Here is a 15,983-nt window from a genome sequence, read left to right as displayed (position 1 = left end):
CATGATCAGTTTATATAACCCCACCTAGAATGGCTACTTCATGGCTTTCCCATAGTGCAGTTGTCTCTGGGCTTGTGAAGCTCAAGTATCCAAACCTCTTTGGGTCTCTTGAACTCCAAACTAGGGATGTGCACGGAACCGTTTGGTGATCCATTCTAGGAGCGCCAAACCAGTTCCGTGGACCGGCATTTGAGCCGGTTCGAAGGGGGTGGTTGGATAACTTTTCAGGGCGGGGAGGTTGCTCTTACCCCTCCAACCACATTTCCCTCGCCAGCGCTGTGTATTCAAATGGTCTGGCAAGGCAGCAGCATACCTCCCTGCTGCCCCATTGCTTCTTTGGACCAGAAATGACCGGAGGTTCCCGGTGTGCAAGCGCACACCAGTACACATACGCTGCTGCCCTGCCGGACCGTTTGAATACACAGCACCAGCGAGGGAAACACGCGGGGGTGGGTGGGTGTTAGAGCACCCTCCTCTGCCCTTAAAGTTATCCACCCCCTGCCTTCGGACTGGCAGGCGCTGGTTCCAGGCACATCCCTACTCCAAACCCTGCTTGGTTCCTCCCTTGCATTCTAAGTTCCCATCAAAGAATCCACTTCACCAAAATTACATCAGGGAGCTTAGACTTGCATTACACCATACTGAGGTGACCTCAGAGTTCATGGTCAGTCTGTGTGTGTATATATATAGATAGATAGACAGACAGATAGACAGACAGACAGATAGACAGCCTATTAGATTATGAGTATATTTGTCATAAAGTTTATATCCTACACATGTTTCCAACATTGCGTGTCAAGAGCACGTAGGAAAACCCTGCATGTTCTCCTTTCCTTTTGGGCTTTTCAATAAACTATATTATGATTTGACCTCTTTCACATGTGTTGCTGCTCTGAGAAAAGCTACCTGATTTATAACCATCCCTTCCAATCACAGGGAGGCAGCACTCCCAAATCTGCCCCCATAATAGTTGAACCATACTTACATTTACAGTTTGCTTATCCTCATGTACTTCAATGACTTTTGGATTTTTGTCTGCAGAAACCTTCCCTCTAACTTCAAAGATAACTGATGAAGCGTCATTCTGTTTTAAAAAGATATTTACACTTAAAAAAAATAAAATGGTGCATAAGGGATCAAACAAAAGAGATTATGGAGGACAAATTGGAGTTAGAAATGCATGTACCTGAGCGTCAGGAACCTCACTTTGGGCACGACCCAATCAGTATTAAGCATTTTTAGGTCCCATTGATTTCAGTGTGAAGAGTTAAGCGTGCACTTAAATCTGTGCCTTTGAAATCAATGGGACTTACTGCACATTTAAAGTTATGTGTTTATAAGCTGCATTTCTGACTCTTGAGTGCACACATTCACAACCTCAACATGACTATTCAAATAGTAAAATATTACTTACTGTGTTCAACAGTGCAGGAGTTGCTTCCAGATAAATCTGAACAGTTGCTTCTTTTCCACTTCCTATGTCTCCAAAATTGCAGAGTATTCGGAAACATGATGGGTCATCTTTCATACAGTACTTCAGAAAAAAGAGCAAATATACACCATGCAGAGCTATACATTTCCATTCAAATGCCGTTTTAAAACAGCCAACTTATTTTTACTGGCCACTTGCATGGCTTATCAGTTTTCCATGAATAATCACATGAGATCTTTGAGGTCAGACTTTAAATCAAAGACAATTTATGATGTAGTTGCATTTTTAGTACAGCAACTAGTATATAAAAGGCTGGCAATATGCTAGGTAACTGATACAATTGCATTACTGCATTCCATCAGTGCAAGGCAGCACTAATACACACACTTTAAGCAAACATACACATTTGCTTAACATATTCTCAGATATTACAAAATAGTATCTGTACCCACACCTGACCATTCTTTTGTTTACTGCTTGAAATATCTCAGCACTAATGATCCTGTGAACCTAGTTTGCATTAATATAACTGCCTGCTTGTATACAACTATGCATAGTATTAACATTTCTGTTTTATATATACCTAACTCATTGATCTTCCCAAGGGTTCTATGAGAACAATTACCATTATTTTACACATGGGGAACAAAGTATGATTGGTAGTCACATAAACCCTGTTAATTCACAGCTGAATCCAGATTCTGGATCACCCCACAGATTTAGAAGTTCCGATAAACCTGTGATAAAGGTCTGATGCAGATATGTTGTCAATTTCTTACCCATGATTTGGAGAATGGGAGCCTGATATACTCCCTCCTTTGGCCATGTAGATTTCTCTTCCCCGACCTAACCAACCATGGTGGCAAGTTATGTTTGCTCTGATGCTCCTACTAACCGGGCTAAGTTTCAAACCAAGGCTTGCAACCAGTTTTAGAAGCCAGTTTAAAAACCCTACTTACAGCTAACCATGGTTGGCATTAACATTGATGCACATACAATACCGCATCATGATTAGCTTCAAAAAAGAGAAAGCTGATTCATGCTTAGAAGATGAGGAAAAGCAGGGAGTGCATGCATGAGCCCATGATCCACTCCCCAAGGCACAGATAAGAGATCAGAAAATGTTGCACCAGGTCATCACTATTACAGGTTTATTTGAAAATCATGCCAAAGATGTATTGTATGTGCGAACATCTCAGCTAGTCTGAAACAGCTTAAATTTGCAATATCAAATTTAACACTATGTATGCTTAACTACTTCTGACAGGTATGTTGCATTTACTGGTTTGTCATGTGGAAAATCCGACATAACACCATAAGAGTTCGGGCCTGGCACCTAATTCCTTGCATGCATCAGTGCTGGGAACTAGATCCATCTCCTTCCCTAATGCAGGAAAAAACATAATTACTGCTAAGCTGATATTATTATGAGTAGAAATGCCAAAGGTCTTTGAGGACACAGAAAGAAGATCAGGGTAGAAATCAGAAAAAGAGGAAGGCTCAACTACAGCAATTTAATCCTCATCTGGAGTCATGATTTTTTACACATGAGTAGGACTTTCTACTCCCAAGTAGTTCTATTGGATGCCCCCCAACTTCTTCAGGAACAGGGCATCAGAAACCTAACAGCTGCTCATCAAAGGCTGGTCAGGCCCAGAAATGAAGCTTTGCTGCAGCTCCTGCACAAACAAGATATAGATTCCTCTAATGGTTGTCAGACTGGCAACATCCTATTCTCCTGTCTTGTGGCTGTGTCATCTAATCGTAAATTATTACTTGTGATGTCCTCAAATCATCTCACCTGCATTGTGGCACAGAAGTAGGAAGGCCTCAGATGTACTGCCCCTAGCCCCTGCAGCACTTAATAACAGGCATGACACACACTAGCCAGGAGTAGCAGGCCAAGAGAACTTTCAGTTCTGTTAGGTGAAGATGCTTCCATTGAAACACAGGAAACTGCTGCCTACTGAGTCAGACCATTGGTCAATCTAGAACAGCACTGTCAACTCTGACTGGCAGTGGCTCTTCAGGGCTTCAGGCAGTATTTGGATTCATCCCTCACAGTTCACAATGGTGTTCATTTTCTCTCTCCCTCTCTCTGGACCCAGATTGCAGGGGAGGGAGTTGCTTCACTCACGGCTTCCTCCTGAGCTTGCCTCTTACCCTCAGCACTCTGCACTGGGAAAGTGATAGACTACCTTTTGCCATTTCTGCTCATGTCATGTAACCCATTATCACAGTACCATCACTGGCAGGTGAGTGAGGTTCAGCACACTGTTCAGTGCCACACATCCCATCACTATATTTTTCCTCTCTCCACCTGGAACCAAGCTCCACCCCTACCCCCTTCTGGCTATATCCCAATAGGAGAAATGTAAAAATACCAGAGATGTACTGTGGATGGTTGATCCACTGATGCCAGACTTATGGAAGCTGACATGTGGTGCTTGCTGCTGTTATGATCCTTTTGGCTTTGTTCTGCTGGCTAAAAATCTCTACTTCTGTAAGGTCAGATGCTTCTGAAGGCTTTACTTGTTCCAAACACTAGGCCTGATATTGTGGGAGGGGCTGGTTTCATCTGCCCTAAGTTGGGAGTACAGGACTATGCTATGCATCAGACTAGTTTTGAGACACTATCAGGGGGAACTGAAGTTTCCAAAGAGAAAAAGGTTGTTTTGCCCCATCCTAACCAGCTTAACATGGACATAGGATAGGTACCACCCCACAAAGAAAGCCCATTCATTTCTTGGGTGGTTTTTCTCCCAATTGACTTAACATGGGAATTAGATAGAAACTACCCACCACAGAAAGCCCATTCATTTCTTGGGGTTGCTTTCTACCCTGTGTCATATTTTTAACAACATAGATATCAAAACTCGCGAGGGGCCATATTTATGGATATACCATGTACCAGAGTGCAGGTAAGAGTTTGATAACAAGAACATAGTTTAGAGTTCAGTGGTTGTTTGTTTATACACCCTTATACAGCTGGAAGTGGAAATCCACCCCAAAACTCAGATGTGGGTTAAGGATGATTTGTTTTACTTTATTAGTATAATAAAGATATTTGCATCTATCATCTCCAAAAAACATTGAAGACTGCTATGGTCAGAAGCCATAGTCTGTCCTTCCCCCACACTGCCAGCGACTACAGAAGGACTGAGGGTTGTCAGTTTTAAAGGGAAATGTGTGAACCACCAGAACAGGAAAGGAAACCTAACTAGGTATTATGACACAAATATTTGCACTGTGGCAGTAGCTAAAGTTCTGAGTAGGGTGGGATTATTCAGAATTTGCATATCCTAATACAGACAAATCATCATGCCTCTACCCTTCCAAAGTGTTGACATGGACTTAGAAAACTTTGCATATGGTACTTTGTTTCTATAGCACATTTTGGAATGGATTTTTTCCCCTTTAGCATTTTGTAGTGAATATTGTAAACTTGAAAATGAAGCATCACTTCAGTATTTTTTCTTCATACGTCCAACGTTAACTCTTATCTTACCTAAATCTTATCTTAAGCATTAAATCCCTTTATTCATGGTCAAGCCAGCTGTCTGGCACTGAATAATCTGCTTATTGAATTATGAGAACATAATTTGAAAGTATGCATTACACTGTACCTTTAAATAAAATTGACTTTAGGGACATCTGCAAACAAATACATTGAATAAAGCAGAGACATTACCATTAACTTCTTGTCAAGCTTTGTAAGGAATGTAAAGAGGTCCTGAAATGGATTCCCATCATCTTCTGGTAAAGTACATTCTCTTGTATAATTTGTGTAGATACAGTTTCCATCACTTGTCTAAAATAAGTAAAATCACAGTTATATTTAGTTTTCATATACGAATGAAGGGAAAAGTTTGCATGACTGCCAGTCTAAACACATTTACTTAGAAACATGGTCACATCACATGATTTTAACAGGAAACGTAATCTGAAGTACGTGTGCTTTGGATTGGAGCATTAGATTAGTAAAGAAAGAGCTTGACAAATTCCAGGTGCTAGGGAGCCATGGCATCTAGAAAAACCAGCTTAATGATTGCTTCATAGCAATTCCACCCCTTGGGCCAGAGCACACTGTGGCTGCCCCTCCTTCCACCGCCATACCACTTTCCAGCTGGCTTTCCCCACTCTCCAAGTCCTCCTGGGTACACCCTCCTCCTCCTTCAGCAGGCAGGCAAATGGGTCCCCTTCCCTCCTTGCATGAAGCAGGATTGTAAGAAGCAGCCAGAATTGTGAGTATAACAGCGGCTGCTCAATGAAGACAAAGTCGGCTCTGTGCTGGAGCGGGCAGCAGTGGACAGGACATATGGCTTGCCACAGCTCTGGTATAAGAGGGGAGCATCCGCTTGCTGGCCAAGAGGGGAGAAGGAAGTTGGCTATGTCAACAGCCAGGCTTCCTGCTGCACAGACTGGAGGAAGTCATAGGCTGTACATTCCTCCTCCACCAGGAAACGGCTGCCTCCCCTTTTCCTTTCACATCTCCCCCTTTGGAGGCGTGCTCTGACATCTGCCACTGCTGCTGTTTCAGCTTTGTACGCTCTGTGGCCCATTGGTGCAGGCACCACTACTGACTGTGCAGCAGCAACTGGTTCACTCACTGATCAGTCTGTTCATCACCGCCGCCATCTGCCCAGCACTTTCCTAGTGCTCCTCCCGCTCCCAGGAGCAGGTCATGGGGTGTGTGAAGGTGGAACTGCAGCAGGTGGTAGCGGCAGCAGGTGGCAATAGTGCCTGGGGAGTGGGGAGGCCGGAAGGAAAGCGGGAGGATTCTCACTCAAGGTAATTTTTTACCTCCACTTGAAACAATAATTCTTTTGTTGAAGCTGAGGCAGGGAGATGAATATACTTCCCCCATGAAGAGAAAATACCTTCGTTCCAAATTTTCCATGGTGTGTTTGTTTTTAGCTTGTTGAGGAACGCATGCTTAAGTAATGCACTTTCAAAATGTATTCACATAATTTACTTAAGTGGTTAAAAAGGTATGAGGTATCCGCCCCATTCCCTGTTGCCCCTGCTTCAGGGGCGTAACTATAATAGGGCAAGGGGAGACAGTTGTCTGGGGGCCCACTGCCTTGCCCCCCCCAGAGGCGAGTCACATGACTGACTCCCCCAGCCGCACACCCGCCTGGGCTTCCTTCAGTTGTATTCATCCTCTGAAACTGATGTGAGTGTTAAGACCTAGAGCTACCAGGAGAGCATGTCTTTCTCTAGTACCATTCAATGACTTGCATCATCCACAACATACAAAACCTTTAAAAAAATAATTTAGGATGGTGTTCTATTGTGGCACATAGGTGTTCTATATATGCTTTTTGTTACCACTATTCAGGCTCATTTAAGATTTCTTTACTTCATGAGCTTCGCTTCGCGGGGCGGGGGCATTTTAAAATCTTGTCTCTGGGCCCACTCCAACCTTGCTATGTCCCTGATGAGCATGTTGGCATTAGTTCTTCTGACTAGGATATTTAGGGGCAGGGTTATTTAGTAAAGTCTTTATTGGTCCCAAGCAGCTCCCATTCTGTTCCAAATAAGTTACAGGGTATAAAGAAAATCCCATTTGCTCTCCCATCCCATGATGTCTGTCTGGTAATTTTGTCACGTGTCCATTGTCCTGCTACAAAATATTGGGCCTGGCTCCTAAATTCAAAGAAAATTTGTCAAGACCTTTATTAAAGCTGGGCCAAAATTAGCTAATTCAGGTACTTGGGGCAGGGCGGGAAGAGGTCTAACACCCAAACTTTATCTATGGCTGAATTTAGCCAGTCCCTTCTTTTTTCACTTTCACCATTCAACTGCATGTAGAGGGAGCCAGATTTGCAAGGAATAATGGGTCTGACTCAGTTTTCATGTGTGCCAGCACAATTAATGGGAAGGGGGCATCCCAAGGCAAGGAGAGATTCTCGGCCCTTACTTATTTATTTATTAATCGCTGTTTATCTCTATTGAAGACTTTTTCTTTTTCGCCAGGCTTTTGCCCTGTAGTTTTTTTTTTGTTCTTTGGTAGTTATTTTAGTTTTTAATTTAGAATGTAATTTTTAATGTTGCCTGTTTGCATCTTGTTGTGCACTGCCCGGAGTCTTCAGAGTGGGCGGTATAGTAAATGTCTCTAATAAATAATAAATAAATAAATATTACATCAAGTATTTCATTCTGTAAGAATGCAGGAAGTGAAGCAAACTTACCTCAACATGGAGAACATTGAATAGCTTGATATCTGTTGGTGCAAAAGAATTGGGTATCTGTATCTCCAAGTCTACATTAGGAGCCAGACTCAGTCCAGGATTACTGACCTTTAGGAGTAAAGCAAGCCACAGTTATGGTTGAAATCTGGATTCAAGCCAGATATGCATCTCAAACTTGTACATGCTGGAGCTTCAATCTTTCCCTTCAAAATTTTGAATTATAGATGAATTACAGATGAACAGAATTTCTGGTATTTTAGTATTTTGAAAGACTAAAACCTTAGTATGTTTCAATATTTACAGGATATATATGCATACCTAGATTGTATATCTATATATCCTGCAAATATATATTTACAGAATATCTTCACATACTGTGGTTATATATTTCAAGGTTTATATACCTTATGTTGCAAATCATGTTTTTTTAGATACTGTCATGACCCCTCCCTGGAATGGAAGAAATTTGAACACAACAAAATCGATAATCAGACATTAAAAAATTCCCCAGTTGCTATATATTCCTAATTTCTACTTTTTCATATGCTGTCCAATTTATTTCTGTGGAAGTTTTCTTATAAGTCTTGAGCACTTTTATTCCATATTGTCAAACATCTATTTTCTAAAATGGGTGTTTTCACTTCTCTGGTAGCTACAACTGAAACACTGTAAGCTGCCATTCTCTCTTACTTAATTTTATAATGCAACTGTGACATAACAGTCACAATAATTTGCCTCCTAGAAAAACATTGAGGAAATTGTGTGTCATCGGTTTTGTAAGGCAATAAATTTGTAACAGGTACTGCGCAGGAGGCAATGGCAAACCCCTCCTGTATTCTACCAAAAGAAAATCACAGGGCTCTGTGGGTGCCAGGAGTCGAAATCAACTTGATGGCACACTTTACCTTTACTGAAGGCAGAAAACGCTCCGATTCAGAATGTGTATACAGTATTTATTGAAATAAGATAACTTCCTAAAAAGGAAAACCATTGTCCTCTGAAGTACAAAGAGTGATTTGCCCATTTCAAATCCATTTAAAAAAAATAATAATTCTAAATTCATTTTTCAAAAAGCAGTGGAAATTGAAAATAGTCTCTGTAACAAACAGCTCTTACATAGAAAGCGAAGCTGATCTGCTCCTTTGTGCAAGTAGCTGATGAACTTTCCTCCCTGGGCCCGTAAACAAATGACTGAGGTGATGCAATCCTAAAAATATTGTTGTCCAAGAGAAAGGATAGAAAATGCAGCTCGATTAATCAGTTGTCACTGGTACATCTATTGTTAACTAGCCTCTTATCTTCAGGTGGTGCCACTACCCACACAGTTCTAAGAACCAGATGTCTGGCATGACACTTCAACAGAAAGGAAGGTGGACCTCAGCTAAAAGGGTCTCTTGATCCTGCTACAACAAGTACAGCAGCCATCTGCGAGAGGCAAGCATAGCAGTTCTGCTCCTTTCAAACATTCTTTAACCTCCCCTCACTTTACATATGGTTGCTGGTTCAACTGTGCACCAACATCCATATCTGTCAATTGCCACTACCTCTCTCTCCCAGATATCTTGATATTCTGAGTCCTGAAGAGTGAATCAAACAGAAATCTCGAGAAGAAACAACAGAAAATAGGCAGAATCCATACTGATTTTGCAATGTTGCTTAGTCATGACTGATGGTCTGGAGGCTGCCCTCTTAATATTTGGAGTGCAACCTAATAGAAAATATTTTCAAGCCGTTAAGATAATTTAGCAGGATTTATCTAGCACTTTAATAATGTCCTTTTCAAAAACAGGGTTTCTACCAGTCAGTTAAGCCTAAATTCTTCATCTTTGTGGTAACAGAAGAGCTCTATGATGCCTCTACAGAAAGAGTTCACCACACATATTCAGTATCTCACCCAACTGTCTCCCAATACAGTGGTCCCTCGACTTACAAACTACTCGACATAAGTATTTTTCGAGTTACAAACGGCAGTTTTAGATCCGGTTTTAGATGCGGTTTTTTCGACTTACAAATTTTTAGATGGGGTTTCCTCGACTTACAAATTTTACATGCGGTTTCCTTGACTTGCCTGCCTGTTTACTGCCTGTTTATTCTTGAAAAGAAATGTTCCTGTGCAGTTTGCAAGCCTTACTGGGGGTCTGGGTCTTTTTTCTAGGCTCCGGAATGCATTAATCCGTTCCCAGTGCATTCCTATGGGAAACCACTTTTCGACTTACGAATTTTTCGACTTACAAATGTGCATTCGGAACGGATTAATTTCGTAAGTAGAGGGACCACTGTAGTTTCAAAGCTTCATACTGCCTTTTCCTTAAGAACGCCAGCAGTATACCGTCATCCCTCACCAACTGCGGGTTTCCCAATCGTGGATTTGAGTATCTACGACTGGGAAATTGTGGCAGATCTCGCTAATCGCGACCTGAATATTCGTGGCTTGGTGAGATTTTTTTTAAGGGGGGGGCCTTGGGGGGGCATTTCCTCCTATTTTTAACTGGGTTTTTTGGGGGGGGTTGTGACCACGATTCCCCTAGCCCCCTGTTTCCCCATTGGTTATAATGCCTTGTCAACTGCGAATATGCCAACTGTGAGGTTTACTTTCAGTTCATAAACAGCTCCATATACATCTGAAAGTATATTAACTTACCCATGGGCACTCAGCATAACCTCATACTTCTGTGACAAAGTTAAAGTTAAATTGTTGTCCAACAGCGTATACTCATGTTCATTTTTACTATGGAAGGAAAAACATTACAAAGTGTCATAAGCACACACCAGTATACTACGGATCATATTTGTTTGGTGAGCTTTTCTGAACTACACATTTATTATTTTATTTATTTATTTAAAATATTTCTATACCACACAAAACTCATGTCTCTAGGCGATTTACAATTAAAATCATTTAAAACATCAAATCAATTAATAATTAGTATCATTTAAAACATTTAAAACCCAATATTAAAATATGAAAATTATAAATCTAATTAAAAGCCTGGGGGAATAAATGTGTCTTCAGTGCCTTTTAAAAAGTTGCCAGAGATGGAGAGGCTCTTATTTCAACAGGGAGTGCATTCCAAAGTCCAGGGACACCAATGGAGAAGGGCCATTTCCGAGTAGCTGGCAGACGAGTTGGCGGCAACTGCAGACGAAACTCTCCAGATTATCTTAACAGGCAGTGGGGCTCATGGCAAAGTATTTAAGTATTCAGTAAAAAGTTAAATCACTTTAAACCCCTTTATTAGCTTACTTTCCTTAAGGAATGCAAGCTTATGATATCACCCAGCATAATGTGTGTGTGTGTGTGTGTGTGTGTGTGTGTGTGTGTGTGTGTGTATCCCCATCGCTACCAACTTTGCAAATGCCTGGACCAATATGAACCAAACTGGGTACAGTTGTAGGGACACATAGGGACACCTAAACAGTGTAGTTTGTGATTATGCCATCCACCCCAATTCAAGAAGATGGGCACATGAATGTCTGAGTGCAATGGGATAACTTGTGAACTGCCAAACCGATTTGGACCAAATTTAGTCTAGTTGTAGGCAGTGTTCCTGTAAGAGGGAATACCAGATGTTGACTACAGCTCCTAGAATCCTTAGCTGCAGTGGGCTTTGGCTGAGGATACTGGGAGTTGTAGTAAACATCATCTGGGATTTTCTGATAGAGGGAACACTGGTTGTAGGGACAGTATAAGGAAAGTGGGCAGATTAGTTTTTACTAGAACAACTTGTTTAAAATACTTATATTCCACCTAGAAATAAATTGTTGTCAAGACGCCTTACAAAGTACAATTAAAAGAGTTAAAAATGTTTTAAGAAAATGTCTTAAAAGAGCCAATCTAAAAACAAAGAGCCAATCTAAAAACCACTGAAATTTGGAAAAATAAGAATATTTCACTCTCTTACCTTAAACCTAACAAATTGGCACCATGTAAACTGTAAAGAGCTTCATAGCTGAGGTGACACCACTGAAAAGTGTCCCTCACCTTGGAAGGTGGGGGAGCTCAGTGTCAAATCTCTAAGTTATCTAAGACTCTTAGGTATCTGGGCAGGTTCATATGTGAGTGGATAGTCCATCGATTTCAGTGGAAGAGTTAAGCATGTTTGGCTCCTGTCTATAATATTTTTGTTTGCAAAACTCAGCTTGCATAGCTTTCATTTGCTTTCTATGGGGGCCTCCCACAGATTCTGTCATAAGCAGGCTTTCCTGAAACTTTGTTTCATCATTGACTTATCATATGATTTCCTTTTCTGCCTTTCAGAATCCAAAGGCAACACTAGTCCAAGACAGAAACTTGTAGCAAACAACATTTACCAGGTTGCATTAATACTGATGATCAGGTCATCTTCTGCCCTGATAAGTGAGCTTGCATCCAAGAGAAACCTAAGATCCATCTGTGGAATAAATGCAGTATTTTAAGGTTGTATCCAAGCATCTGTGTTCCACCAATGACAATATGATAATTGCATTAATAACATTACCGGAAAATTATCTTATATATTTTTGAACTGTATGCTGCTTTTGTAGTTCATCAGTACAATCCTCAACATGCCTACCTGGAAGCAGATACCACTGAGTTCAACCAAATTTACTTCCTAGTAAGTATGCTTAGGATTGCCATCTACAGGTATCTTCAGTCCTACTAGTTGTCTAGGCATGGTGCGTTTTTGAGGCTGGAAGGCACTCCAAACACTTCCCTGGTGTGCCTTGCTTGAAGACAGTCCAAACACAGCATAATGTAAATAATCCCAACAAGTAACACATGCTGGCCTTCTCCTCACCAATGAACACCACATTCTGACAACATAACCTGTTCTGTTTTCATTTCTACTCCAAGTTCCACCCCAGAGTATAGGGATGTGCATGAGAGGTTTGTGCACAGTTTTGGCACCGTTGGAGGGGTGGGTAGCAGCAACCAGGGATCTTCTAAAAGTAAGTGAGCTCTCTTTCTGAAAGTAAGTGAGCTACCTGCTCTCTGCCACTCCATGCAACTTCCTGCTTTGTTGGCTCTTGTCCCAAGAATACCCGTGCTGTGACAGCATGCATATGGTGTCTGCACATGCATAGCCATGCGCATGCTGGCATCGCATGTGGGTTCTTGGGATGAGTGCTGCCGGCAGCAGAGAGCAGATAAAGACCTGCTCTTTTCCTTTTTAAAGATCACACTTGCAACCTTCACCCCACCAGCAGCACCAAACCTGTGCACGAACCTCGGTTCAGGCACATCCCTACCAGAGTATTACAAGTTTGTGCTAAGAGACTAGAGTGAAACAGCCAGATCCTAGTTGCAAAATTATTTGTTAATTTTAAGAAAGAAAATGATAAACACTTGCAAAACAAAAACAAAAACCAACCTTTGAAGCTGTTCGTGTTAATAGCACTTAGCAATAGCACTTACATTTTATATACTGCTCTATAGCCGAAGCTCCCTAAGCGATTTACAATGATTTTAGCATATTGCCCCCAACATTCTGGGTACTCATTTTACCAACCTTGGAAGGATGGAAGGCTGAGTCAACCTTGAGCCCCTGGTCAGGATCGAACTTGTAACCTTCTGGTTACAGGGCGGCAGTTTTACCACTGCGCCACCAGGGGCTCTTAAACTTATGAATATTTTTTCTGGTGTAAATGATACAGAAAACAGTAACGGAAGAAAATTGTTCTTAAGAAAAATGGGCATTTTAGAGCTTATTTTACCTTTGACAGGCGATCTACATATAGACAATCAAGCCTCACAGCATCACTTTCAGTTTTTGACAGCTTACAATGCATCTGGTTTTCCTCCTGTAACAACATATAAAGTAACTGAAAAGAGATATTTTGTAAAAGTAAACTTTTTAAAAAGCCAATGTGTATTTATGAATGAATGCAAACAAAACATTTTAACTGCTTCTAGCAGAACAGCCAATAGTCTCCAATGCTGTGTTCTTAATGAACAATTTGAATTATTCTTCTTCATATGCTGCACTATAAGCATGGTTTCCTTAAATTACTTTCCAAAGTATAAAAAGTATAAACACTGTCCTTTAGTAAATAAATAATGAACTTATTGTGATGAACTCATTTTCAGGCCATTTAAATCACTGAAATATTTTCATAGTCTCAAAAACATCACAGCCTACTGTGTTAAGCAAAGAAAGAGCTTGCACCCTCTCACAGCACACTACAAGATTTTAGCATGGCTTTAAACTCAGCCATAGCTTCCGAAGGGCTAGGGATACTGAAGGACAGAGCGGGCAGCTTCCCATCTAAACAGTATGTGACAGACAGTTCTCTGCGATAAAGACATCAATTAGTAAACTGAGAATGAAAATCTTTGAGACCACATCTGTTAACAGGAACAGAACGAACAGCCATCTAATCAGTGGAATTTTACAGCAGCACTTCCAGGCTTCATTTTTCATATTAAAAAGAGCACTTTGTGTTTTTAGATAGATACCACATTATCCAGAGTCACAAGTCCAAAAAATGAAATGCAAAATGTACAAAATGCATCCTTTATGCAACTTGGGGGGGGGGGGGGAGCCAGATTTTAAAATGGAAAGACATTATCAATGTTTACAGATACTGACATCAGACACTGATGGAAGAGAACTGCTAGTTTGCCACTCCCTTTATGAACATACAGAGACAAGCCCACTAGGCAACACTAGGATCCATTTTCACATGTGTTAATATATAGTCATGGTATGAAACCACCAAAAAGTTGAATTATGGGGCTCCTGGCTGTTCTGTTGCCTATTTGCAGAAAGGACTGCTTATATAGTTCAGGCCACTAGTAACTGCATGGTTGCCCTAGCAAGATTACTGTTGGCGTGTACCATGTGGGTAGCCCTCCACATAAAGTGTGAATGGCTGGGCATCTTCATGTGATTCAGATTCCCAGCATAAACCCCATGATAGCACAGAAACTGGCTCTCAATGTTGTTTTTTGTACATTTTTATGAATACGACATCTGACAAAAAAAAAGGATTGAAACAAACATCTGCTCAAAAGTATTGGGCACAAATATAAGCTTCAAGGAAAAGTCAAGCCACTGCCATTTTTTGTTCGTTTACTTTTTAAGTCTAACCGAGTTCAATGAGAGTTGCTTCCTAGTGTGTTGACCACAGAATTGTAGCCAATATAACTAAGGACAAAATCCAGCCAAAATTTTATCTATCTACATATGTATCAAATTTGTACACCGCCCCAAACTTTCATCTCTGGGCAGTTAACAACAGCATAAAACATATTAAAACAATATACAAAAACTTAAAACAATATAAAAATCAACCACAAATTAAAACCTAATTTTAAAAAAATCTGAAAAATCTTAGGTTAAAAGGTGGGTTTTCAAATGCTTTTTAAAAATTGTCAGAGATGGGGAGGATCGTATCTCAGTAGGGAGCCCATTCTATAGTCTCGGGGCAGCAACTGGGAAGGCCTGTCCCAGTGTGGCCACCAGCCAAGCTGGCAGCAACTGAAGAAGGAACTCTCCAGACGACCTCAATGGGTGGTGGGGCTCATAATGAAGGAGATGTTCTCTCAAATACCCAGGGCTTAAGTCGTTTAGGGCTTTATAAGTTATAACTAGCACTCTGTATTCTGCCCGGAAACCTATTGGCAGCCAGTGTAGCTCTATCAGCAAAGGAGTGATGTGGTCTCTCCGAGATGACCCAGAGACCTACCTGGCCACCGCATTCTGTACCAACTGAAGTTTCCGGACTATGTACTAAGGCAATCCCACATAGAGCGCATTGCAGAAGTCAAGTCTGGAGGTTACCAACAGATGCAGCATTGCTTTGAGGTTGTTCATCTCAAGAAACAGACACAGCTGGTGTATCAGCCAAAGCTGATAGAAAGCGCCACTGGCCACCACCTCAACCTAAGATACCAGGGAGAGGTGTGGATCCAGAAGTACTCCCAGACTGCGAACCTGTACCTTTTGGGGGAGGTGTGACCCCATCTAGAACAGGTAGATCAAAATAGTCTCTAGAGTTCTGACCCCGCACAATAAGTACCTCCATCTTATCTGGATTCAGTCTCAGTTCCCTCATCCAGCCCATTACTGCCTCCAAGCAGGCATTTAGGGAGGTTATGCCATCTCCTGATGAAGTTGACATGGAAAAGTGGATCTGGGTGTCATCAGCATACTGATAACACCCCACTCCAAATCCCCTGACGATCTCTCCCAGTGGTTTCATGTAGGTGTTAAAGAGCATTGGAGAGAGTATGGAGCCTTAAGGGACACCATATTTAAGCTCAGATTTCAAAGAGCAACAGTCTCCAATCAACACCATCTGGAATCTGTCCGAGAGGCAGGAGCAGAACCACTGTAGAACAGTGCCTCCCACCCCCCTCAGACGGTCCAGAAGGA

General features: G+C 41.4%; 1 protein-coding gene across 2 annotated transcripts in view; it reads right to left on the bottom strand.

Annotated features, from left to right (window-relative positions):
• ITGA4 (integrin subunit alpha 4) overlaps window positions 1-15,983 on the bottom strand; it is an 80,112-nt gene that overhangs the window by 10,242 nt on the left and 53,887 nt on the right. For both annotated transcript variants that reach the window (XM_053286201.1, XM_053286202.1), the window contains exons 19-26: window positions 13,321-13,407; window positions 11,938-12,017; window positions 10,268-10,354; window positions 8,743-8,833; window positions 7,627-7,734; window positions 5,124-5,243; window positions 1,415-1,534; window positions 986-1,084 (exon numbers count right to left, since the gene is read on the bottom strand). In XM_053286201.1, coding sequence (XP_053142176.1) covers window positions 986-1,084; window positions 1,415-1,534; window positions 5,124-5,243; window positions 7,627-7,734; window positions 8,743-8,833; window positions 10,268-10,354; window positions 11,938-12,017; window positions 13,321-13,407 — 792 coding nt within the window. The remainder of the gene's footprint in view (window positions 1-985; window positions 1,085-1,414; window positions 1,535-5,123; window positions 5,244-7,626; window positions 7,735-8,742; window positions 8,834-10,267; window positions 10,355-11,937; window positions 12,018-13,320; window positions 13,408-15,983) is intronic.

The sequence above is a fragment of the Hemicordylus capensis genome, chromosome 1 (assembly GCF_027244095.1).
Source record: "Hemicordylus capensis ecotype Gifberg chromosome 1, rHemCap1.1.pri, whole genome shotgun sequence".
Classification (NCBI taxonomy): Eukaryota; Metazoa; Chordata; class Lepidosauria; order Squamata; family Cordylidae; genus Hemicordylus; species Hemicordylus capensis.
Note: the sequence above shows the minus strand (reverse complement) of the source record. Positions and strands in the feature narration are given on the sequence as shown.